The 24,204-nt window shown below is 63.6% G+C and overlaps 2 protein-coding genes across 8 annotated transcripts in view; both read left to right on the plus strand.

Annotated features, from left to right (window-relative positions):
• The first annotated feature begins 34 nt into the window (after window positions 1-34).
• CYTH1 (cytohesin 1) lies at window positions 35-15,782 on the plus strand. Of its 7 annotated transcripts, none has more exons than XM_065693266.1 (13): window positions 35-142; window positions 8,025-8,107; window positions 9,074-9,138; window positions 9,848-9,914; window positions 10,048-10,166; window positions 10,344-10,424; window positions 10,521-10,633; window positions 10,701-10,849; window positions 10,949-11,060; window positions 13,705-13,781; window positions 13,894-13,965; window positions 14,277-14,431; window positions 14,637-15,782. In XM_065693266.1, exons 1-13 carry the CDS (start codon window positions 121-123, stop codon window positions 14,713-14,715), a joined length of 1,194 nt encoding a protein of 397 aa, XP_065549338.1. In that variant the 5' UTR covers window positions 35-120; the 3' UTR covers window positions 14,716-15,782. The 7 variants fall into 7 exon arrangements, with proteins under 7 accessions (XP_065549338.1, XP_065549336.1, XP_065549337.1 ...); XM_065693264.1 differs by lacking the exon at window positions 35-142 and adding an exon at window positions 3,233-3,861; XM_065693265.1 differs by lacking the exon at window positions 35-142 and adding an exon at window positions 5,758-5,891 and having other exon boundaries at window positions 10,949-11,061; window positions 13,703-13,781.
• Window positions 15,783-16,373: 591 nt separating this feature from the next.
• DNAH17 (dynein axonemal heavy chain 17) overlaps window positions 16,374-24,204 on the plus strand; it is a 33,195-nt gene continuing 25,364 nt past the window's right edge. Inside the window, exons 1-23 of the mRNA XM_065693634.1 lie at window positions 16,374-16,758; window positions 17,272-17,465; window positions 17,679-17,871; window positions 17,947-18,046; window positions 18,135-18,220; window positions 18,358-18,483; window positions 18,746-18,901; window positions 18,982-19,065; window positions 19,370-19,537; window positions 19,750-19,866; window positions 19,973-20,241; window positions 20,337-20,532; window positions 20,651-20,794; window positions 21,103-21,211; window positions 21,438-21,541; window positions 21,634-21,774; window positions 22,110-22,253; window positions 22,448-22,630; window positions 22,718-22,972; window positions 23,052-23,221; window positions 23,490-23,712; window positions 23,792-23,908; window positions 23,990-24,076. Coding sequence (XP_065549706.1) covers window positions 16,423-16,758; window positions 17,272-17,465; window positions 17,679-17,871; window positions 17,947-18,046; window positions 18,135-18,220; window positions 18,358-18,483; window positions 18,746-18,901; window positions 18,982-19,065; window positions 19,370-19,537; window positions 19,750-19,866; window positions 19,973-20,241; window positions 20,337-20,532; window positions 20,651-20,794; window positions 21,103-21,211; window positions 21,438-21,541; window positions 21,634-21,774; window positions 22,110-22,253; window positions 22,448-22,630; window positions 22,718-22,972; window positions 23,052-23,221; window positions 23,490-23,712; window positions 23,792-23,908; window positions 23,990-24,076 — 3,702 coding nt within the window. The 5' untranslated portion in view covers window positions 16,374-16,422. The remainder of the gene's footprint in view (window positions 16,759-17,271; window positions 17,466-17,678; window positions 17,872-17,946; window positions 18,047-18,134; window positions 18,221-18,357; window positions 18,484-18,745; window positions 18,902-18,981; window positions 19,066-19,369; window positions 19,538-19,749; window positions 19,867-19,972; window positions 20,242-20,336; window positions 20,533-20,650; window positions 20,795-21,102; window positions 21,212-21,437; window positions 21,542-21,633; window positions 21,775-22,109; window positions 22,254-22,447; window positions 22,631-22,717; window positions 22,973-23,051; window positions 23,222-23,489; window positions 23,713-23,791; window positions 23,909-23,989; window positions 24,077-24,204) is intronic.

The following is a 24,204-nucleotide window of genomic DNA, read 5'->3' on the forward strand; positions in this document are numbered from 1 at the left end:
CGGCTCGGGGCGGGGCTATGGGAGGGGTCTGTCTGGCACCGCCTGCTCCTGCGTCATGTGACAGTGTCCGCGGCGGCTTCGGCGCTGTCGTTGACGCGGGCAGGGCCGGAGCGCGGCGGGATGGAGGAAGAGGGCAGTTACGGTGAGTGCGGGCCGGGGCCGCGGAGCGGGGCGTGATTTGCGGCGGCGTTTTCGGTGGGGCGGGCACGCCCGTCGGGACCCGCTCCCGCAGGTGGGGCGGCGGAGGAAGCGCCGAGTGAGAAGCGGCTCCCGGTTTCCGCTGGAGAGCGCGGGGTGGGCTCCTGGGTGCTGCCCAGCTCTGACCGGGCCCGAGCTCCTTTGCGCCGGGGCTGCCGCCGCTCGTTGCCTGCTCGCGGTGCCGGTGCTGCAGGGCCACAGGGGCCGGCTCCCCTCCGTGTCGGTGCTGCTGGGCTCAGGGACTCGCTGCCTTCCTTCTGCTGCTCACTCTTGGTGTTCAGATGCTGCCTCTGAGCACTGTCTGAGCTCAGGCTCTGCAGGGCTCCAGCAGCCTGTGTCCATAGGGTCTGTTGGGTGTCTCAGAGTGTGCAGTGTGTGCCCAGGGTCTGCTCTTGGCAGGATTGAGGCGGCTCAGGTGCTGCAGGTCCTGTCTGTCATGCAAGTGCATGTTGCTTCTCTGCTTTCCTGCATCCTCCATGTTCAGAGCGTTCCCTCCCAGTGCCGGCCAGCAGGACTGAGCAGGAAGGCACTGCCTGTGCCTCCACCCTCTGAGGCAGGTTCCTGTGGATGGGCAGGTGCGTTTTCTTTCAGCAAGGGCTTTGCTGAGGGGAGGCTGGAGTCTGTCTGGGTGTGATCTCAAACCAAGGTCTCAGTGCTGCCGGTTGTGCTGGTGGCTGTTCTTCCATGCTAGCCGCAGTCATCTGGGTGCTGCTGTTGCCAATGCAGAGGGTTCATGGGCTGGTTTCCTGCCTGTGACAGTTGTGAAATGCAGACAGTTCAGAGGCTGTTGTTCTACCCTAGAAGTGACTGTGCTTGGCAGCAGGGAGGTTACTGTGTGAGATAAGGTGCAAACACCCAGCCCACTGGTTGCAGCCCAGCCCAGGCGCTGTCAGATGCAGCCCATTAGTGGGAGGGCTCTGCAGGGAGCAGTTCAGAGAGCAGCTTCTCGCTGCTTCCTGGAATTGCCTGGAAGTTGTCCTGGGCCATCCATCAGCATCAGAAATTGCCTGCTCACCATGCCGCTCGGCAGCAATGCCAGTGGCACAGCCACCTCCCGATCCCCGCTGCTGTCCCTGTTGTAGGGACATTGCAGCCTCGGCATGGTGGGAGCCCAGTGGGGAGGCTCTCGCTGGAGGGGTTGTGGTGACACCAGTGTCTGCTCCTCCATATGCGGCCCCTCTTCCAGCCTCAGCAGAGAGCAAATCCCGGGTGAGCAGCTGGTGGCACAGATGCGGCTCCCCCTGCTCCCACCCCCTTCCCAGCATCTCCTTGCAGGGGTCATGATGAGACCATCCCTAGATGAGCTGGCAAGAGCAGTGTGTGGACAGCGTGGTGGTGGTGGTGTCCTGTTGGGAACCAGCCGCTGCCTCTGTCCCGCCAAGCTGGAGCACCAGTGAGCAGCCATGGCAGCACGATTCTGCCTGGCACTGTGTCCTGAGCTGGGATCTGTCTTGCCTCACCCCAGGGTGAGGAGGATTGGGCAGTGCCGGTAATCCTGCTGCACCCAAGGGATTACTGCTCACTCTGGCCTCGGGGATAAAGGGATTTCTCTAAGCGGGGCTGATGCAGCCTCCTGCAAAGCGGCTTGTGCCCAGGCAGCCTCACTGTCTGGGGTAGGATGGCTGGTGCTGGGATGCAGGATGGGCTGTGTGAAGTGCAGGAGATGCCCAGAGGAGTGTGGGCTGTCAGGTCCCCCTGCCAGGCTGGGCGATCCTGTCCTCTCCTCACCACCAGCTCTGTTTTACCAGCAGGCCCTGGCAGCCCCTTGGCCTCGGGCTCAGCTCTTTAGGAAGCAGCCCAGGACCCCAGTGTGCACCTCTGCAGTGAGGGGAATGGGCTGGGGGGGGATGCTGCTGGTGATGCACCAGCCCTATCCCAGGTGTGGTGCAGGGCTGAGCCCGGCTTGGGGAGCAGCTCCCCCAGAGCTCTGGGGCTGCCTGGTCAAAGACACGGGGATGGTACTGAGCTTGGAGAACAGAGCCAAGAGCTGGAGCCGTCAGGGCTTCGGCACTGCAGTGCTGGGCACAGGCCATCAGGCAGTTCTCCTGAGCTGTTGGGGAGTAGAGGATGATAAACCACAGAACTGACACTCAGCAATCGCACATCAGGGAAGCAGTATCCCTGAGTGGCTGTTTCAGCCCATCTGGGCCATCACAGCGGGTCTGGGTCAGAGGTTTCTGCTCTGGGAAGGCAGCTCTTTGGGTTGGCAGACAATGGATCAGGGTCTGGAGCTGTGGTTAATGTGACCCTGGTGTGTTTGTACATGCCCCCCCTTCTTGCCCAGACAGGGTGTGAGGATCCAGCTGGGTGCTTGGGTTGTGCAGCATGGGAGATGCTGCCTGGTCCTGCTTCAGTCTGCCAGAGCACCCATGGGTGCCCGTGCCACAAAGGGTTTCTCCAAATGCTGGCCCAGGCCCTGGGCAGCACTTGTCACACCGTGTGCCCAGCTCAGCTGCCCCAGCTCCTCTCACTTGGCCTTTTGCCTCCTGGTGATGTGGCAACCATCACTTCATCCCCTGGGAAAGGGGAAGTGGTACCGGAACCGGGTCGGTCACATCAGCGGTGAGTGCCGGGCTGCCCTCATCCTTCTCCTCCGCCTTTCCTCATGCCTGCTGCCCTGGGAGCTGGGTCCCCTCTGGCCCTCACCCTCCTGCCTGCAAGGGCAGCTTGTTCCCGGGGTGCCCTTACCGCTCCTGCCCGCCCTGGTTCCTGCCTGGCTCCCGTTTCCCCTGGCTCAGCACATCTCACTGCCTGCCGGCTCCTGGCAGCCGGGCTGGCCGCAGGACGCTGCCTCCTGCCCTGACAGGCTCTGGGGTTTCTTACTCATGGCCGTGCCCTGCGTCGGAGATCGCTTCTGCTTTGAGGGGAAGAGCTGTCGGGCCGGTTTGGGTTCGCTTGGTGCCTGTGGGCTGGGGGGGGCCGGGGGTGCAGCGGGGCTGCGGGCAGGAGGGCTGTGCCGTGCCGTCAGCTCCACAGCTCGCCCTGGGGCCGGGATCCCGGGCAGGACACCCCCAGTCCTGCCGCAGGAGCCCCGTGGGGCGCTGCTGTGCTGCTCGGAGCTGAGCCGCTGACCGGCACCACACCGGGGCAGGCTGGGCCCGTCGGGGTGCACCGGACCCGGCGCCTCCCGCTCCCCACGCCTCGCCACAGCCGCCTTGTCTCCCGGAGCACCTTCCCTCATGCAGTGCTGGTTGCTACGCGACCGCCAGCTCCCGATGCTTAATGCTCTAATACGGAGGGATAAAACCGCTCTAAAAATACCCCGCTGCCGGCCCCCCGCGGGGACAAGGGGCTGCCAGGGCGCAGCCAGAGCAGGCCGGGGGCTGCCGGCACTTCCCAAACTCTTCGACCTCTAAGTGGCTTTGAGCCGCCGGCGGCCGGAGCCCGGGAGCAGAGTGGGTGCTGCGCAGGCAGGATAGCGGGGATTGGCTGGGGCTGGTGCGTGGGCTCCGGAGCTGGAGCTCCCCTGGCACAGCCGCCTTCCCCGGCTCCAGCCAGCGGGAGTCCTGCGGCCGCCCTGCCTGCGCCCAGCAGGCACCGGCACCAGCCAGGCCTCTGCCTGCTCCTGCCTGCCCCGGCACCTCCGCAGCATGGGGACAGTCAGCGAGCTCTGTGCCTCCAGTTTCCAGGCCTTCCTCTGCCCCTCGGTGGCTGCCAAGGCAGGTAGGCACTTCACCCCCTCCCTCCCAGCAGACATGGCAGTGTCTGTGGCTCCAACTCCATGCGGCTCTTGGTGACAGCGGCAGAGTCCTGGCTGCTTCACCACCTTCTTCCCCTGTGCACCACCAGCCTCCCCAGGCTTGGGCCTCTGAGTACTGAGGCCCATCTACCTCTTGTGGCATTGCCCCGCACCGGTGCCTGCTGGGTCTGGGGGTGCTCCCGAGCCGGTGGTGGCTGTGAGGATGCACATCACCCAGTGTGGCTGTGGCACGTCCTGCTCCAGCCCCTCACCCTTCTGCCCCTGTGGCCATTGTGTGTGGCTGCAAAGGCAGCTCGGGTGGCACTCTCCAAACCCGAATCCATGCAGGAAAGCTCAGTGCCTGCTGCACTGGGGGTGCTGCTGAGGGCTGGCTGCCTGCAGGATCTGCTGCTGCTGCGGGATCTGCTTGGGCTCCTGCCCAAGCGTGGCCCCGGGGCTGGCTGTGCCATGGGGCTGGCAGGTCTCCTCCAGCCAGCCCTGCAGTAGCTGAGGCCAAGCAGCACCGGGCTCTGCTCCTTCTGAGGCCCAGCACGGTGAGCGCTGCAGGGGGCAAGCGACGTGTGGGGGCTGCGCTCCCGACATGTGCACAGTGCTCAGGGCATGCGGACACGGCAGAGCGAGCGCTCGCCCGGCTGCACCGCTGGCTGGGGTCTGTGCATGGGGAGTGCAGGAGCAAGGAGGCCGCAGTGGTGGATGTGGGTTCCTGCTCAGGCTCTGGTGACAGGCAGGGCTGTATAAGAGCAGGACTAGGGCTATGGCCAGCTCTGGGTACCAGGGAGGGTCTTCCCTGGAGCCGCCTGCCCCAAATCCTCCTCCTGAAGCACCTCTGCTGTGGGTGGGGAAGGGTGGGGCTGGCACAACCCAGGATGCGCACATGGTGCAGTGAGAACAGGATGTGGTGTGCTGAGACCGGCAGGAAGTTTCGGGTGGGTGTCCCAGCTGCAGGCAGCCTAAGCCCAGTGCCCTGCCAGCGTGGCCCAGTGCAGGCACGGTGTGAGGCAGCGGCAGGGCGGCTGCTGCTGCAGTGCAGCTGTGAGCCGAAGGGCCAAGTGAGGCTCCTGAAGCCCTTCCTCCTCTCACTCTGCAGCCACTGCTCGGGTGCTGTTTCTCCACCTCACGCTGCTGAGCTGGATTTAGCTGAGTCAAGGTTGCCAAGGCTCGCGTGGCCTCTCCAGGCAGCTGACAGTGGGATGGGATGTGCCAGGGGTTTGCTTCTGCTGCAGGCACCAGACTTTGCTGCCCAGTGGTCCTGTACAGAGTGCTGGTGTCTGTACAGGCACCTTGGAGCAAGGGGGAAATACAGCGGGGAGCAAACTCCCAGGGGACAAACATCACTCCTGGCTTTGCTCCTGTTCCTGCTCCTGGTCCCGTTTGAGTTGCCATAGAGTCTGCAGAGGGCTGTAGGCACCGGTGGTCCCCACAGCCCCCCTTGGTCCTGCCTGGGGCTCAGTCCTTACAGCCTGGATGGGACCGGGACCTGGAGTGGGGGTTCTGGAGGAGCCGGAAGGGGAGGGCTTGGGGCCTGCTGGGATGGGGGGGACCCAGCTGGTGGAGGGAACAGACCCCAGCATTGCCGCAGTGAGCTCAAGATGTGCAGGGTCGAGTGTCCTGGCAGCTCCCAAGGCAGGGTTGGGCCAGGCCCAGTGCCTGGCTGGGGCCCCAACACGTCCTGTCCCCCAGCTCCAGGGCTGAGGACCGGACAGGGCCATGGCTGCTCTGTTCCCCTGGCTGGGAGCAGAGGAGTTAAGGCATTGGCAGCCTTGGCCTGATGGCGGCAGGAACAGGGTGGTGCTGGTGCTGGCTCCTGGTGAGGCCGGATGATGCCAGGTGGCCCCAGTGCTCATTGGCACAGCACAGCCCTGACTCACCGGGGAAGAACTGGGGCAGGCAGGTGCCTGTGCCCCAAAGCAGCAGCACCTCCACTGAGCCACGGCAGCACCAGCACAGCCGGGGAGGCGTCCTGCCAGGATGGTGCTGAGTGCGCAGGGCAGCGGTGAGCTGGGGTGCAGGGGAGGCTGGAGAGGCCGGGCTCTGCCTGCTTATCTGGGGGCAGCGGGGTAGGAAAGCGCACCAGGGGTGAGCGTGTGTGATATCTGGGTGCCACAGGGGTGCTTTGGGCATGGTGGAACTGGGGGGACGTGCAATGGCTGCTGCTCCCAGCTGGAGCCTGGAACAGATGGATGGATCCTGTCGGTCCCCCTCCTGCTGCCACTGGTGTGTGGGGTCCTTGGGCTCGCTGTCAGCAGCAGAAGCTGCGGAACCCCCGGCCCCTACACTGGGGCCTCGGTGCACTGGGATCCTGCAGTCCTGCAGCCAGGGCAGCAAGTGCCGGCTCCAGCTTCCCGGTCCCTGCAGCCCTGCTCTGCCTGCAGCCAGGCCCACCCGCAGTACTGGGGCTGCGCTCAGTGCTGCGGGCGGGTGCAGAGCAGAGCGTGGGGAAAGGTTAACACCCTCTTCCTTCCCCAGAAAAACTCTTGTGTCTGGGGTTTCTCTTCCTCTGGCTGCTCTGACATGGCTGGGCTGTGTCACGAGTGCTCACCCTCCTCCTCCACAGCACCCGCGCAGGCTCCGGTACAGACCCTGCCGCATCTCACCCTGTGCTGCGCCTGCCCCGGGGCCGGCAGGACCCTCCCTGCTTGCAGGTGGGCAGCAGGAGGCTGCGCTGTTGATCCTGCTCTCTGTGCTGGCTCCTGCCACTGCTCCATTTGCTGGCTCCAGTCTTGGTGCAGGTCCAGCCCTGGCACCGAATTTCCCCTCTGCCGCGGCTGGGCAGGAGGGTTCTGCAGCACCCATTGCAGCCCTGGGGTTTAGAGGCTTTTGTGTCTGGCAACAGGCGCGCTGCAGCTCGGGCCTCCCTCCTGCAGCAAGCCTGGGCCTGCCAGGAGCCCTGGGCGCTGGGCAGAGCGGCCAAGCACCCGCAGGAGCGGCGCTGGAGTGCACAGAAGGTGCTTGCATCTGTTGATAACACAAGGCCTCCGGTGCTTTGAGTTTAAATAACTTTTAGCCTGGTGCTATGAGCTTGGTTGTCTGGTTCATAGTTGCTGGCAGCAGAGACTGAAAACATTGGGAAGTGTTGCTGTGGTGTCTGGAGGGCCGGTGTCGCAAGCAGGGGCTGTTTCCAGCCTTGGCAGGGGGGAGTTTTGCGAAGGAGGAAGCTCGTCAGAAAGCCCGAGCGGAGCCAGGGAAGTGCTGAGCTCGGGGATTCTGTTTGCGTGGTCGCCATCGCCCCGGGACTGCTGGGGGAGAAGTGATGAGCGGTTGAGGAGGGTGCTGCGCCCGGTACAGGGCAGGCGGCCGTGCTGGGTGAGTGCGGCTGGCAGCGGCGGTGGCCAGAGCTGCTGGAACTTGCTGCAGAGGTGGGAGGCACAGGCAGCAGGTGAGGGCTGGGAGCGTTGCTGGGGAGTGAGTGACCTTGGGAACAGGAGGGAACGGGAATGGGATGTCATGTGGTTGTGGAGCAGGAGGTCATGCACCAAGGAGCACTGGGAACGTCCTGGAGCAAGGGGGGCATGTGGCAGCCCCAGGGTTGAGCCATGGGGATGGTGCTGGGGAGGGGTGCCAGGCTCCTGCAGGGTGACATGGACATGTGGATGTCGCAGTGTGTAGGTGAGTCTATCCGGAGGGTGCGCCAGCTCCGGGCGCTGGCTCGGAAGGACAGATCCAGCACAGGGGGCTGCAGGGTGGCCAGGACCTGGCCTGGTGTGGCAGAGCAGCCCCCAGGGCTCCAGGTCTGTGTGGGACCCGTGCTGTGGGTAACAGCGCGGCCCGGGACAGGCACCGCCACGGGCCCGGCTGGGGTGGTGCGAGTTAAATGGGACTTTGTGGGGCCGAGCTCCGGGGGAGGAGCAGCGCTGGAGCAGGTCCAGGGGCCGCGCTGGTCCCCGCTGCCCGCGGGCTGAATCAGCAGGAAGCGGCGGTGCCCAGCTCCCCCCTGCAGCCGCTGCCCGTGGGGCCGTCCCCGGCCCTCGCATTCCTCACGTGCCGTCTGTGGCGCTCGGCTGTGTGCGGGGCCCGGGACGCTGCTTCCCAGCCCCGCTCCTGCCGGCAGCCGGCAGCTCCGCATCGCGGCTCCTGGCGGGGTGATGCCCAGGGCCGCGCGCGCTGACCTGGCTGTGTCTCCGCACAGTGCCCAGTGACCTGACCCCGGAGGAGTGCCAGGAGCTGGAGAACATCCGCCGCCGCAAGCAGGAGCTGCTGGCTGACATACAGGTGTGGTGCTGAGGGAAATCCCCCGCTCCTGGAGCAGCAGCATCTTCCCGGGGTCTGTCCCCTGCGAGGCAGGGAACAATCTGCCTGCCCATGTCGCTGCTCAGGGTCCCTGCAGCCCCATCCAGGGTCCCTCACCCTGCTGGTGGGAAAGCGGAGTGGGGAGAAGCTGCTCTGGCCAGGGCTGTCCGTAACAGCTGTGGGGCTGGGGATCTGCACAGCCCATGCGGGAGCAGGCAAGGCTGTGGTTTGGGTTTGTGCCCCCATCCCCTTTCGTTGCCAGCCCTGGCTCCTCACAGCCCATAGGGGCTCTCGTGGACCTTCTAGGACAGGAGATGGGAGCTCTGGGACTGCAGGGTGGGATGAGCCGGTCCCACAGGTGGATGCAGGGAGCCTGTGGTCTGTTGCCCACTGCTTGACAGCCCTGCTGCTGTGGGGCCCTGGGGCTGGGAGCGGGTCCCAGTGGGGGCCAAGGCCAGGCTGGCAGCCGGTGAGCCTGCAGAGCGCTCGGCCCTGTGCTTGTGCCGTTCCCTGTGGCACTGATGCCTCCGTGCCAGCCCCCTCCTGGCACGGGCAGGGACTATGTCCCTGGGCCAGGCCACTGCCCTGGCGAGCGGCTGCGAGGTCAGTGCTCATCTGGGACACTCATCAGTCGTGTCCCTGATTAAGGCAGCAGAGGCTAATTACTGCCATATGCTGGGCATGATCTAAAGGGATTAGGGAGCAATTCTGTTAACCTCTCAATCTCTTCCTTCCTGTGCACTTTGAGTGTGGCGGTGCTGAGGGGGATCAGCAGTGGGGTGCAGCCAGCCCCCTCTGTGTGTGCCCCCCGAGCTGGTTCAGCCCCTGGGGCTGGGAAGGAAGGAAGGGACGGACTATTCCTGGGGGGCTGGGCCCAGGTTACTGTCAAGGCTGGAGGGTTTGGGACGGAAGGAGGCACCTCCTGTCTCAGTGCACTCTCTCCCTCAGCGGCTGAAAGATGAGATAGCAGAAGTGACGAATGAGATCGAGAACTTGGGGTCCACAGAGGAGAGGTGAGTGCTTCACTGTCACAGCCCAGGGCTACCCTGACCCCTTCTGCCATGGCAAGGCCACCCTGGACGTCGCTTGTGCCGTGGGCAGCTGAGTGGTGCAGCCCCATCCCGTGGGTGCTGGTGGCTTTCCCAGGAGCTCTGAATTCCTCGGGGCGGCAGCAGGATCCCAGCCTGAACTGCTGCTCCCAAAGTGTGTTTTCCCAAGCCTGAGCCCCTCTGTCTCGCCACAGCAACTTTGTTGTTTTGGCTGGCCAGGCAGTGCCAGCCCCGGATTAGGGGGTCCTGTAGCCGGCAGGAGCTGACTCCCAGTGTCGTGTCCAATCACATACGGGGGTGTGAAGGCTGTCACCCTCCCACCAGCCCCACTGGAGCCTGAAGGCTGCTCTCCCCAGATCCCCACCTCACCCAGCTTGCCCTAGTCCCCCCATGCAGAGGTGACGTGTTGGGATGCCATACCCAGCACCCATCTGCACAGGGTGACCCCGCGGATGGGGCACGGCAGCTCCTCTTAGCTCTGGGACCCAGAAGCATCCCCATGGAGCAGGGCAGGGACCTGGAGCCATTTGCCAGGGCCTGGCCTGGGCAATGTTGCTGGGCTCCTGCTTGGTTCAGGCTGACCCTTTTCCTGCAGTGCTCTGCCCAAAGGGGTGTGCAGGAGGCAGCCAGGTAGATCCCTGCTGGGTGCTCAAAGCTGCTTTGTGCCCTGCAGGAAAAACATGCAGAGGAACAAGCAGGTGGCCATGGGCAGGAAGAAGTTCAACATGGATCCCAAGAAGGTACCTTGAGGAGTGGGGCTGTTCACCCGCCTGGCTGGGGATGTGCTGGTCTCTGCCACCTCGTGGTCCTGCCTCAGCAGGGCTGGAGGGGTCAGCAGCAAGGCCCAGAGAAGAGCCTCTTGTACCCCTCCAGGGCATCCAGTTCCTGATCGAAAACGACCTGCTGAAGAACACGTGTGAGGACATCGCTCAGTTCCTCTACAAGGGCGAGGGCCTCAACAAGACTGCCATCGGTGACTACCTGGGCGAGAGGTGCGCTGGCCCAGGGCGGCTCGGGTCTCTTGGGGCACTGCAGCAGTTCGAGCGAGGGGGGTACATGGGGGTCTGAGCACTGGATTCGAGCCGAGGGCAGAGCGGGGCAGGGAGACGCTCGGCAGTCACAGCACTGGCTGATCACTCAGCCCTCGTGCTCTGGCTTTGTTCCCACAGGGATGAGTTCAACATCCAAGTCCTGCACGCCTTCGTGGAGCTGCACGAGTTCACTGACCTCAACCTCGTGCAGGCCCTGCGGTGAGCAGAGGGGGCTGAGCGTGGCCCATGGGGGCTGCTGGGGGGGCAGAGGGTGTGTGGAGCACCCAGAGCAGCGCAACCTCTCGCTCTTCCCAGGCAGTTCCTGTGGAGCTTCCGGCTGCCCGGAGAGGCGCAGAAGATCGACCGGATGATGGAGGCCTTCGCACAGCGGTACTGCCAGTGCAACCCCGGCGTCTTCCAGTCCACAGGTGAGTGCCTGCCTGGCCCCTCTGCCCCAGGCCCTGCCTTGCGGCTGACTCCCCTCTGCCCCTGTAGATACCTGCTATGTGCTCTCCTTCGCTATCATCATGCTGAACACCAGCCTGCACAACCCCAATGTCAAGGACAAACCCACGGCTGAGCGCTTCATTGCCATGAACCGTGGCATCAACGATGGGGGGGACCTACCAGAGGAGCTGCTCCAGGTGAGGGATGGGATGCGGAGGGGCTGGGGATGGGCTGTGGAGCTGGCCTGCCACAGGGCTCCTGGGCAGAGCAGAGCTGACACTGTGGTGTTGTACCAGAATCTGTATGAGAGCATCAAGAATGAACCCTTCAAAATCCCTGAGGATGATGGCAACGACCTCACCCACACCTTCTTCAACCCCGACCGGGAGGGCTGGCTGCTGAAGCTTGGTGAGTGCTGGCAGACATGGCCCGGGGAGGTCAGGCTGTCTCCAGGGACAGAACAGGGCTATGGGTGTGATGCCTCTGGGCTGCCTGCACATCGTCTGCTGGCCTGGCTCCTCAGAGGGTGGCCCTGTTGAGGGGCAAGAGGCTGCAACAAGGGCACAGCCCCCGTGGGGACAGCGTCCACACGTCCATCTGTACATCCATCAGCCCTTCTTCATCCCTGGGCTGGGTGGCAGGAGCTCACTTACAGCGGTGTGGCTGGGTGGGCATCTGAGGGATGCTGTCTCGAGGCTGGGCAAGCCCCAGGGTGCAGAGCTGGTACCAGGGTCTGGTGTTGGAGCACAGAGACCATGAGGCCCTTCTTGTCAGCAGTCACAGCAGCGTCCTGCCAGAGCAGGCCCTGGGAGTGAGCGGCGAGCTGCTCCAGGCTGCGCGCGTGCCCCCTCCACGCCACAGACAAGTCCCTGCCTCACGCCCCACAGCATTCTCACTCCTGCATATGGCTCCACATGCAGGCAGCGTGCATGGCATCCCCGCTGCACCGCCCGCCTGCGCCCTGGCTCCTGTGGCTTCTCCTCTCGGCAGCTCTGGGGGATCTTTGCCCGGGTTAAGTGAGGAGGGATGGGTGCTGCAGGACCGGGGTCTGGTGGGACCTTTCCCCAGGTCTCTTGTCGGGACCGGAGCTCTGCCCACTCAACCAGGGGGTGTTTCGGCCTTATTGCCACCTCTTGGTGTGGGAAAGGGACCTCACCCTGCTCCATGCCCTGACCAGAGCAGAGCCCAGCCGTGGGGCTGAACAAGGGCCATCTGCCCCCAGCTCTGGCTGGGGGAACGCAGGGAGAGGCCAGACATGCCCCTCCTGTCCCAAGCAAGTCCAAGGGGTGGAAGGATCTCATGCAGGTCAGCACCTGCTGTGGGGACTGTTGGTGCCAGGGGGATGCAGAGGTGGCAGAGCTGCCATGGGGCAGGGAGGGACCCAAGGGGGTGGCTGAGGGGGGAACCAGGCCCTGCCCCCCCCGGCTGAGGATCCATGTGCCACAGCGAGCCAGGGCAGGCTGACCCATGGCGGTGCCGCCAGCGCGGCCTCTCACAGCTTCCCTGCTGCAGCCGTGCCCCACTGACCCGCGCAGGGCGAGGGGGGTGCGGGGGTTCCTCTTTTTGGTTTTAGTCTTCTCCTTTTTTTTTTTCTTTTTTTTTTTTTTTTAATTTTCTTTTCTCCCTCATTTGTATGTTTCCATGATTTTGGCTCTTCCTTTCCTTGCCCCCAAATCCAGGAGGTACGTACCCCTCTTCCCCGCTCTGCTCACGCCGCTGGGTCTTCGTTTCCTTTACGTTTTTAATGGCTGGTGATGAGTCTCATTGCTGCTGCTGCTGCTGCTGCTAACCCCCCGCACGGCCCGGGGCCCTCGCCTGCCGCGGGGACACGCTGCCACCGCCACTGCCAGGGCAGGGACTTGGGTACCAGCCTCGCCAATGCCGAGTGCTCCCCAGGGCCTGCCAGTCCCCTCCACTGCCCTGTGCACCCTGTGCCAGGGACAGACGGGGCCACCTGCCCATCTGTGCTTTGCTGTGTCCAGCAGCCTGGCCACAGTGGGTCTTCACGTCTTGGTGAAGGGATGGGGACAGGTTTGGGATCTCCTCAGGAAGTGCCCCAGCCTGTGTACAGGGGTCAGGGGGTGCTGAGTGCCTGGAGCTGGATGGGAGCAGCAGGAGCTGTCTGTTTGGTGCCCTGTGCTGCACCAGAGGCTCCCAGCAGTCACCGTGCTGGGTGCTGGCGGTGCCCCCCGCTCCACTGCCTGCAGCCCCGGGGTGCCCACCATTGGTGCTGCCCTGGGGCTGCACTGGCCCTTGCTCCTGTATGGTTCTGCAGAGCCCTGGGCCCTGAACCTCTGGCCTCTTCCCACCCACAGCCCCGGCAGAGGAGGTGGCCCTTGGTCAAGCCCTGGGTTTTGGGGTGGGTTTGGCTGGGTGGAGGCAGAGGAGCTTTTTCTTCTAGGAAGTGCTGGCACCAGCCTGGCTGTGGGGCAGGGATGGAGGGGTTTGGCCAGTCGGGATGGGGCAGGCAGGAGGTGTGGGGCTGTCTGCGGGTGGGAGGGTGAGCAGGGCCCCAGCGCACATGGTGCCGGACCCGGGCAGCACCTCCTGGGTGCTGGGCACACAGTGGCAGCACATCTGGCACTGCTGCAGGTGTGGCAGAGGGGGAGCTGAAGCTGGGGCTGGAGGACCCTAAGCCCAGGGAGCAGCTTCTCCCTCTGTGGTGCAGTTTGAAGCTCCCTCCAAGCAGTCCTCAAGCGTGGTCCTGGGCTGATGCCTGCCCTGGCACTGGGACGTAGCAGGACCTTGGTCAGTGTCCACCCGAGAGCTGCGTGGCTGCAGCATCCTCTGGCCATGCTGGATCAGTGCTCCATGCTGGGTGGGGACAAGTGCCTCCACCACCTTCCACCTCCATCCTCATCCGTCTGCTTCGCGCTCGTGCCATGCCGGCATGGTGTGTGCTGCCTGCTGCCCGCCGCGCTGCCTGGCTCTGCTTGCGCCTGGTGCCAGTGCTTGTTCTGTGTGTGTCCGCGCGGGCTCCAGCGCTGCCGCAGCCTCCGTGTGCCGCCAGCCCCGCTGGGGCTGCACCCAACCCATCCCTCTCTGCTCCCAGGAGGCAGGGTGAAGACGTGGAAGCGACGTTGGTTCATCCTGACTGACAACTGCCTTTACTACTTCGAGTACACAACGGTTAGTGACCGGTGCTTGTGGGCTGCTGAGGCAGGGCAGGAAAGGGCACCAGATCCCTGTGGGGTTTGGCAGTGCCCAGCCTGTAGCCAATGCATCTGCTTTGTCCCTCCAGGATAAAGAGCCCCGTGGCATCATCCCGCTGGAAAACCTGAGCATCCGTGAGGTGGAGGACTCTAAGAAGCCGGTGAGTGCCGGGGCAGGGGTCCTGGGGCTGGGGCTGGCCCTGGTGCTTCGGTTGTGGCAGGGGAAGCTGGAGGCATTGCAGACCTGGGAGGGCCCCGTGGCCAGCACTGTTTCCACCTGTCACAGCAACTGAGTCCAGCCCCCGTGGTGTCCAGGGCTGGTGGCCACTGGTGATGGTCAGAGCACGTCTGTCCCTCTCAGCTGCCCTGGGGGAGGATGTGCGACAGGAGCCCTGGTGCTCTGCCTCATCCCTCCCAGCCTAGGGTCCCTGCTGGAAGAGGGACTGCATCTGAACCATCTCCTCCCTCCCAGAACTGCTTTGAGCTCTACATCCCTGACAACAAGGACCAGGTGATCAAGGCCTGCAAGACGGAGGCGGACGGGCGCGTGGTGGAGGGGAACCACACCGTGTACCGCATCTCTGCCCCCACACCTGAGGAGAAGGAGGAGTGGATCAAGTGCATCAAGTGAGTGCTCAGGGGAGCAGGTGGCAGGTGCTGGGCAGGGGCACAGCAGAGACCTGTCTGCTGTGCCCAGAGGGGACCATGCTTCCCAGGGCACCCTGCAGGGATGGTTGGAACAAACTCTGCCAGGGCACAAGGGACCTACCCGAGGCCCTGCCGTAGTTTTCTCCTGGCTGTGCACTAACCCAAGCCCTCGTTTCCCCCGCAGGGCAGCGATCAGCCGGGACCCTTTCTACGAGATGCTGGCTGCCAGGAAGAAGAAGGTCTCCTCCACTAAGAGACATTAGCAGCCTCCTGCGAGACTGAGTGTGCTGGCAGCCCCAGCAGCTGCCCGCCATGCTGTGGGGCTGGGGCCACGCTGCAGCTTGGCCCTCAGGGCCTGGCACCCAGCTTCAGCTTCCCAGTTTCTTTACTATGGGAAGAGGCACGTGTGCCTCGGTGACTCTGCCCCCCATCACTGCCTCATCTCCAGATCTCCAGCATCTTCCCAGGCTCGAGCTGATACTCGAACACCCATGTGTGCAGGGAGTCCCATCCTGCCCCAGGCTGGGCTGCAGGATGGGAAGTGCAGTGTGTGTGCACCAGGCAGCACCGCACCACAGCACCTCCAGATCCTGAGTGGAGCCTCACGTGCTTCTGGGTCTCCCCACCACCTTGTCCTAATTCACTTGGGGTGTCCCATTGGGAGGATGAAGGCTGCACTTAGCAGCTGGTGGGTTTAGGGTGCTGCAGGGCTGGGAGTCCTGTGGAGGCTTTATTCTGGCCCTCGTTGTAGCGGGTCTGGGTCTGTCCTGAGCTTCCTCATGCTGCTGCCTTGGACGCTTCAGCTGTCCTGTGCCAGGACCAGGCCCCGTGGGCACAGGAGCCAGGAATTGTCCCCATTGCGGTGAATGATGGTGCAGGGGGGACACGGGTGTCCTGGCCTGTTCGCAGGGTGCTGGAGCTGGGGTGAGGGCCATGGTCCAGCAGCTCTGCATGGTGCTGCCTGGCAATCCTGGCACGGGGCAGCAGTGGCTGCATCCCCACACACAAGCCCTTGCTGCGGAGCAGGCGGTGGGGTGTGCTCGGGGGCTGGGACACCCCCTCTGCCCTGCACCCATGCCCCGGCCTGGAGGGAGGCACCTGGATCAGTGTTAGTCTATTTATCAGAGGTGTAAATACTCCTGTATAGTTTTCTCCTTTTAGCTGATTTTGTATGGCGGGTTGGTCTGTGCAGAGGCCTGCGGCGGGGCGGGGGAGGGGGGCGGGACGGGCAGGAGTTTTTATTCTAACCCTTATTTTTCTTTTTTCCTTTTGCCACGGCCTGTACACTGGTGCTGAGGATCCGCAGCAAATAAACCCTGCACCGCGCTCAGCACCAGCCTCCTGTGCTCTGTGTGCAGTGTGGGGCGGGCAGAGCCCCCCCAGCCCCGGCCTCCCAGTTCATGAGTGGCTGGGCTGGTGCTGGTGTCTGTTGGGCTGGTGCTGGCACTGGTCAGGGTGGGGCTGGTGTCAGCTGGGGCTGGTGTCTGTTGGGCTGGTGCTGGCACTGGTCAGGGTGGGGCTGGTGTCAGCTGGGGCTGGTGCTGGCACTGGTCAGGGTGTGGCTGGTGTCAGCTGGGGCTGGTGCTGGCACTGGTCAGGGTGGGGCTGGTGTCAGCTGGGGCTGGTGCTGGCACTGGTCAGGGTGGGGCTGGTGTCTGTTGGGCTGGTGCTGGTGTCCGTTGGGCTGGTGCCGGTGTCAGCTGGGGCTTGTGCCAGTGCCGGTTGGGCTGAAGGCAGCGGCTGGAGGCTCCTGGCGAGCGGGGAGTGCGACGGGGTAGGGGAGCGGTAGGGCCAGGCAGGATGGGGGGGGATGGAGCCCAGGGGCAGGGATGGGCCCAGGCAGGGATGGGGACCAGCAGCTCCCTGTGGCTTTGGAGCTGGGCAAGGGGACCCTGGTGGCAGGGCTGGGGTTTGGGCCTGCGCTGAGGGGACTTTGCCTGGGTCTCCGCAGGCACTGGGGTGCCGGCAGGATGGCGGATGCACGGCACGATTTCCTGGAGAGCTTTGCTGTGCAGCTGCTGAGCATCCGGCCCGACAAGTGGAACAAGTTCATGGGCAGTGATGAGACCGTGGCTGTGCTGAACGAGTTCTTCAGGCAGCAGGACGTGCTGGAGCTGGTGCTGGGGCTGTATCCAGCCGGGCAGCTTCAGGCCACCCCCTGCTTCCCCCCAGCCCTCAGGGGCAAGGGCGTCTACTTCGTGAAGGAGAAGAAGGAGACCATCACCCAGGAGAACTGCCGGAGCGGGCTGCTGGTGGGGGACATCGGCCCCTCGCCCGTGGAGCACTTCATCACCGTGGTGGAGGAGGTGGGTTCCCCACACGGGCTGGTGCTTGAGGTGGGCTCAGAAAGACTCTGAATTACACTAACAGAAGAAAAGTTGCTGCAGGCACTGGCCTCCCAGTACCTGGACATGGAGGTACTGATGGGCACAAGCATGGGTTTCTCCTGTGCCTCAGACTCATCGCTTCCTCCCTGTGGGTTTAAAACCCCAGCAACATTCCCCCTTCCCCATCCCTGCAGTGGGGGATGTCTGGGTGGATTCCTCTCAAACTTCCCATGAGTGTTCCCACTCAAAGGACTGTGCACAGCACCCAAAAGCCCTGGGAGCCCCCATGCTCCTCCTCAGTGCCAGGGTTTTCTGGTGCACCCACTGCTCCCACGAGAGCTGGAAATCCACCATGGCTTGAGGGGGCTCCTGACAAGAAACGCATCAGCCAAACCCCCCATGCTCAGGTGGGCGGCAGGAGGGGATGCTGCTCCCCAGCGCTGCTGCACGATGCCCTCTGCAATGGGAGACCTGACCCATCCCCATCCCCAGATAGTGTCCCCCCTGCTCCTGAGTGAGGAGAACACGGCGGGCTGGCCCAGCGTGGTGGTGGACGATGTCACGCAACAAGTCCACCGGCTGAAGCACGAGAACTTTGTGATGGGTGGGAAGATCCAGGGGAAGCCACTGCTCCCGCTGCCCAAGCACCTGGATGTTCAGGATGGCTCCAGCACCGTCCTCGACTGGTGGGTGCCGCTGGTGCCAGCGAAGCCTGGCAGGGGCCTGAGTGCCTCTGGGAAGGACAGGAGCTGCAGCACCAGCTCGGTCCCTGAGCATCCCTGGGCACAGCATCCCCAGCAGCAGAGCTCAGGGGTGCTCAGGCCAGGCTGCTGGGCTGGCAGACCACATGGGGCTCAGGGCTGGTCCCAGTGTGGGAGAGTGACCCCATCCCCTTTCAGCCTGGCAGGGTCCATGGACGTTTCGGTGCTGCGTGCCACAGAGACCATCGTCATTGAGTGGTCCCAGCAGATCAGAGACATCCTGAGCAAGGACTCGGCAGAGCCACTGCTGGAGGGGCTGCACCCCCTGCCCAGGGCCGAGTTCGATTTCTGGCACACTAGGACAGTGAACCTGCAGTGCATCAATGACCAGGTACTGCCTGGGTGGGTGGCGGCTGCTTCCCCAGTGCTGGGCGCTGGTGCTGAGCCGGCCACCTCTCCCTGCCAGCTGCTCTCTCCCCGGGTGACAGTGCTGGCTGAGATACTGGAAAAGGCCAACAGCTGCTTCTGGCCAGCGCTGCAGAGCGTGTTCCAGGACGTCAGTGCTGGTAAGTGCCCCGGCAACGGTGGGCAGCTGCCTCTGCCCCTCCATCGAGGCTTCCCCACACCCAGCCCTGGGTTTCTCCCTTGGGCCAGGCCTGGAGGAAGCCAAGGACATCAGCTTCCACCTGCAACCGCTCTGCATCCTGCTGGAAGAGATGGAGCAAGCGGATTACTCTGAGGTGAGTTGTACGTGGCAAAATAACCAGGCACTGCCTTCTCATCCCGGTAGAGGCAGCTGCGGGCTGGCTCCAGCCCGGCTCTGCCGACCCTCGTTACACAAGTACGGCCCCGCAGTAACGGGGCTCCGCTCCCGTAGCTGCAGCCCTACCTGGACCGGGCGCTGTGCACCGTCCGCCTGCTCCGGGCCAGCTGCCTGCACTACAGCTCCCCCATACGCGTGGTCGTCATCCTGCAGGAGATCTGCAACCTCCTCATCGACCTGGTAGAGCCCCCACCCCGAGCCACCTCCTCCAGCTCTGGGGCAGTAGCGGGGGGGGTGGCATCGGGCAGTTGTGGGGCCCCCAGCTCGGGTGATGTAGGGACACCCGGTCAAGGAACCAGAAAAGCCCAGCGCAGGGCTGGAGTGGGTTTGAGGCACGCGTGGGTCACCAGCCGTCACCAGAGCCCAGAGGGTGGACAGGGGCAGAAGGAGCCCTTTGCGTTCCTCTCTGCTAACAGCCCCTGACTGCATCCGCCTCTCTTAGACCCGTAACTTCCTGAGCCCCGAGGACGTGATGAGGGGGCTGCAAGGAGAACCTGAAGAGACCTTGGGGGCAATCAAACTGAGCATCTCCATCATAGAGAACCTCTTCCAGTCCTATAACACTTACTGCTCCAGCCTGGTGCCCACGTTGTTCCCGGTGGGTGCAGGGAATGGTGCGGCTCTGCTCAGCCCCATCCATGCCAGGTCTGGTTGCTGATGGCTCCTGTCCCCTCGCAGGAGGACCCGCATCTCTGGGACTTCCCCCCCAGCATCATCTTCAGGAGAATGGAATCCTTCCTGCACAGGCTCAAGATGATCGAGGTGACCGCACAGCACATGGGGCACAATGTGATTGGTCCCTGAGAGCAGCACGGGGCAAACTGCTGCAGCTCTGGGGTGGGCTGGGGCCGCTGGTGCAGGGGGAGCAGCAGTGGTGCGTGGCTGGGAGCACAGCTTCGAGCCCAGCACAGCACCCGTCCCTGGGAAGGATGCTCCTTGGGAGCAGGGAGCTCTCAGGGCGCAGCTGTGCACCGGTGCTGCAGCTCCTGCACCCGCACCCCCAGCACGGGGAGCCGGGGCTGGCCACCAAGAGGAGCCAGGTGAGATGATGGCCTGTGCTTGCCAGGACCTGTACCAGACAGCTATAGAGTTCCTGAAGCTGGAGAAGGCAGAGCTGGGAGGAGTGAAAGGAAACATCCTCGGGACTCAGGTGTTTCAGATCTACAACGAGGTGGCTGAAATCATCAAGGTTTTTTCTGATTGCAAATATGACTCCTTGGATCCCACAGAGGAGGTGGGTGGATGCTGGTACCGAGTTTAAGCTTTTGCTAAATGAAACAAAATCCCTTGGCAGAGCACACTGCAAGGGCTAAACCTGCCCCATGGCAGCACGTCGGGCAGGTCATGGGGCTCCAGCCCTCCAGGTTCAGCAAATCCTTCAGGAAGGATCTTGGAAGGAAGCGCAGAGGCTTCACCGGGTTAAATCACTGTGCTCTCTCCTGGCAGCAATTGAACACAGACTTTGCGGAGTTCCAGAAGAAGATTGAGGACATCGACAGGCGGCTGGCCACCATCTTCTGCCAAGGCTTCGATGACTGCAGCTGCCTGATGTCCGCTGTGAAGGTACCTGTGCCCCAGCATGCTGCACCACGCTGGGGGCACCGCGGGGTGTCAGCGGCTGCTCTGGGACGCTCTGGAGAGCCAAAGCCAGCGCCTCTTTCTCCCGCAGTTGGTGCACATGTTCTCCTACCTGCTGGAGCGACCTGTGATAAAAGCTGAGCTGTCCCCCCACTACTCAGCCCTGCTGGAGATGTTTAAGGCCGAGCTGGAGGAGGTGAAGGTGCTCTATGACACCCAGATCTCCTCCCCGCTGCCGCGCGGGACGGGCCCAGCCATCAATAAAAACATGCCGCCGGTGGCCGGGCAGCTCAAGTGGGCTTTGGAGCTGCAGGAGCGGCTGGAGGGGCCGTACAAGGACTTGTTTTCCATTGACCACCCGTACGTGTGGGTCACGAAGGGACACGGGGCAGGGTCTGGCCCTGTGTGCGTCTCCTCCCCCTGCAGCGGCTGCTGCTTTATCACGATCTTGGCAGGGTGATGGTCAGTGCTGAAGCCAAGCTTCTGTCCGAGAAGTACGAAGAGATGATGGGGCTGCTGCAAGGCTTCCGTGAGCAGGTCTACATGGAGTGGGTGCAGGGGGCCGGAAGGGACTGCCACTTCAGCCTGGAGCAGCCCTTGATCCTGAGGGACCGCGAATCTTCCCTCCTCAGCGTGAACTTCAGCAAAGAGGTCGGTGCTGCGCGGGCAGTGCCGGCGGTGCCTCCCCTGAGCGTCAGTCAATGGGGCTCAGAGCGGGCCCTGATGGCTTTTCCTCACAAGTCTTTTCTCTGGCCGTCGTGTCTCGCAGCTCATGGCCATGCTGCGGGAGGTGAAGTACCTGAACTTCCAAGAGATGGATATCCCGAGCAGCGCTGAGACCCTTTTTGCTCAAAATGAGATGTTCCAACAGTTTGTGGACAACCTGGACCTTATCACCGGCTGGTACAATGAGGCAGGTCACAAAGCGGGGACGACCCGGCTGCTTTTCCATGCGCTGAGCACTGGCCGGGCTGAGGGGGGCCGGGGGGGAGACTCATGAAATGGGTCCTGGAAGCCGAGGGGTGTTGGGGTGCAACAGTCACCGTCACCCCACGTCCCGGCTGGCCCCAGCGCTGAGCCAAGCTGCTGCTGCCATTCCACAGCATGGGGGGAGCCCGTTCCTCTGTGAGGCCGGGGCTCACAGGGGCAGGTACGGCCATGCTGGAGCAGGGGCAGAAGCAGGACCGGGGCAGTCCCTGCTCACCCGCGCTGGGTCCGCAGGTGAAGCTGAGGCTGCTGCCAGTGGAGCTGCCGCTGGTGGCGGGGGAGCTGGAGGCCGTGGATGAGCAGCTCGCCTGCGCGGAGAGCACCCTGTTCTGGCACCATGAAGGTACAAACCCGGGGCCAGAGATTCACCACGTGTGCTCTGCGGGGTCCCTGGCACCTTCCCACCTCTGGCCAAGCACCTGCCCTCAGGTCCCCAAAACAGGGGATGGGTGAGGAGGGGGCTGACAGTGTTCCCCCGCTGTGAAGAAGAGCCCTGGTGCACCCCATGGTTCACCACTTTGGAGGGGTCTGTGTAACTCATCAATCCTGTGTGCGTGTTTTCCTCCCAGGCGTCCTGGAGTACATCCAGCAGATGAGAGATGTCTTGTATGACTTGCAGAGCAGGGTCCAGAAGGCAAAGTTAAACGTGGAAAATATCACCCAGCTGATAGAGGTAGCTTTTGCTGGTGCCTTCCCGGGAAGCTTCCTGCAGGGATTTACCCCTCCCCAGCACCATGGAGCAGCTCTGTTGTCTTCTCCCTGCAGGTGTGCTCAGCAGATCCCTTGTTCGAAAGGAAGGACAAGAAGGAAACTGCGCTCCTGGACCTGGATGGGCGAGCAAGCACCCTAAGCAAGTGCTACGCTGCCATGAAGGACGCAGGCGTAAAGATCCGTGAGATGCTGGAGGTGAGACGCATCCCAGGACGCTTCATCTGGGGCAGTGTAACATGGAGCGTGCCTGACGCTGCGGTGCTCTGAACCCAGCACGGTCCCTGCTCTGTAACCGCGAGCAGCGGGCTCGGAGCTGGGGTCTGTGCTATGTGCTGAGCCGAGGCTGCAGTGGAAGCCAGGAGTCTGCCGCCTTCTCGGGTGAGGTCTTGTCTGCATTCTAGTGTTGTACAACAGGGAGAAAGGGAAGGATGTGGGACCCGTGTGACAGCCACGGGCGACGTTTGCTGGGTGTTCACGGGCAAATACACGGTGTTCATGGGCAAATATGAGTTGGTTTTCCCTGCTTGCAGGAGAATGCGAATCTGCTGAGGGCTGATGTGTCGGCACAGACGTGGCTGGACTATGTGGGTTACGTGGATGGAATCGTGCTGGGCGGACTCTTCAGATTTGTCCGCAGGTCCCTGCAGCTGCTGCTCCACAACATGGCCCCTGATGTAGGTCCAGGTTCGCCCCTGCTCGGGGTGGCCACTGCCCCCTGGTGGTGGCTTCAGGCACTTGTTTAGTGGCCAAACGCTCTGGTGCAGGGGGCAGCGGGTGCCGGAGGTGCCCGTGTCCCCCCCTTGTCCCCACCGTGGGGATGGGGTGGCGCGGGATGCGAAGCACCACACGAGGTGATGACCTGTTTCAGGCCAACGTGGCCCCTTTGTTCGAGGTGCAAATGGAGCTGCGTGACGGCAGGGTGCAGTACCGGCCCTCGCTGGAGGTGGGAGATGAAAACAGCTTCTTGGAGCTCACGGAGAGCTTGCTGAGCGATATCTACGTGGCCGCAGTGTGCATCCCCCGCCTGCTGCAGGGGAAGCTCAGCTACAAGGTTGGTCCGTGGCAGGCGGCACCTGGAGGTGGCTGAGGGTGCCTGGTCCCCGCAGCCGGTCCCTGAGAGCTCTGCCCGTCCCTGCAGACCACCCTGGAGGAGCATGCGGAGCTCAGCAGCATGCGGGAGGAGGTGGTGATGCTGGTGGTCAATGCCATGTCAGAAGGCGAGGAGTACAGCGTCACGTTCGAGGAGCAAGCCCACCTGTGGCTGGAGGACCCCCAGGAGTTCCTGCAGCGCTTCCTCACCTTCGGCGGTGCCCCCATCCCCGAGGAGAAGGACACGTGGGCAGAGGAGCCCCCGCCTGAAGGGGCCCCGTCCCTCAAGCACTTTCAAGAGGAGGTGTGGGGCGGGTGCCTGGGGCGGTGCCGGGTGGCCGGGGAGGTGCTGGCCGCTGGCTGTGACCTGCTCTCGTCCCCAGATTGACACGTGCGAGATGCTGTGCGAGGAGGTGCTGGGGTTTGCGAACACCAAGGTATTTGGGGGGTGGCTGCAGAGTGACTGCCGCCCCTTCAAGCAGGCGCTGCTGAAAACCATCAAGGACCGGGGCCTGGCGCTCCGGCAGCACCTCATTGGCCACGTCACCAACAGGTAGGGGTTTGGTGAGCTCCAGCATAGGGACAGGGTGCTCCCGGTGAGCGGAGCCTGCCTGGGCTGTGGCAAAGGCACCACCATGTGCCAGGGCAGGGCTGGAGCCGTGGAGCTGTGGGTGAAAGGGCTGGGCACTCCCATGGTGACGGGTAGAGGTGATGGGTGCATCCCCTGGGGCCGTGCCCTGCAGAACGAGCCCATGGCAGGCACAGGGGCTGCTGTGAGCCCTGTCAGGGATGCCCAGTGAGCACCAGCACCTTCCTTCCAGCCTCATGGACCTGGAGGAGTTCATCAAAGATGCCAACACCGGCTTGAGTAAACCTCTGGAGGAGGGAGACTATGACGGGCTGGTGGCAGTGATGGGGCACCTGATGAGGGTCAAGGAGAGGCAAGCAACGACTGACACCATGTTTCAGCCACTGAAGGAGGCGATTGCCCTGCTCAGCACTTATGGAGTGGAGATGTCAGAGAAAGTCCACCTGCAGCTTCAAGTGAGCCCCATGGGGTGCGTGGGGCTGGGTGCTGGCTGCGGGGGACCAGGCTGCCCACCCCGTGCTGTGTTGGCTGCAGGAGCTCCCCGAGCAGTGGGACAGCACCAAGAAGCTCTGCCTGCGGGTGAAGCAGAAGGCAGCCCCACTGCAAGCCAACGAGGCCAACATCATCCACAGGAAGTGCCAGCAGTTTGAGGTGCCCGCCCTGGGGCTCAGCAGCCTGGGGAAGCCCCCGCTGCCCCCCCAGCTGCCCCCTGAGCCCCGTCCTCCCGTGCAGGTCCAGCAGCGCATCCTCCAGGAGAAGTTCCGGGAAGGTGCCCCCTTCTTGTTCACTCACCAAGACCCCTACGTGGCCTTGAACGCGGTGAGGAAGGGGAGGACACCAGGAATGGTGCTGTCCCCTTTGGCACTGCCCAGCCATCCCCAGACCTATACACGGGGGCTCTGCTCCAGCTCCATGGCAATGGGGACAGTCCGGCTCTGCGGCAGCCT

The sequence above is a fragment of the Lathamus discolor genome, chromosome 13, assembly GCF_037157495.1.
Source record: "Lathamus discolor isolate bLatDis1 chromosome 13, bLatDis1.hap1, whole genome shotgun sequence".
NCBI lineage: Eukaryota > Metazoa > Chordata > Aves > Psittaciformes > Psittacidae > Lathamus > Lathamus discolor.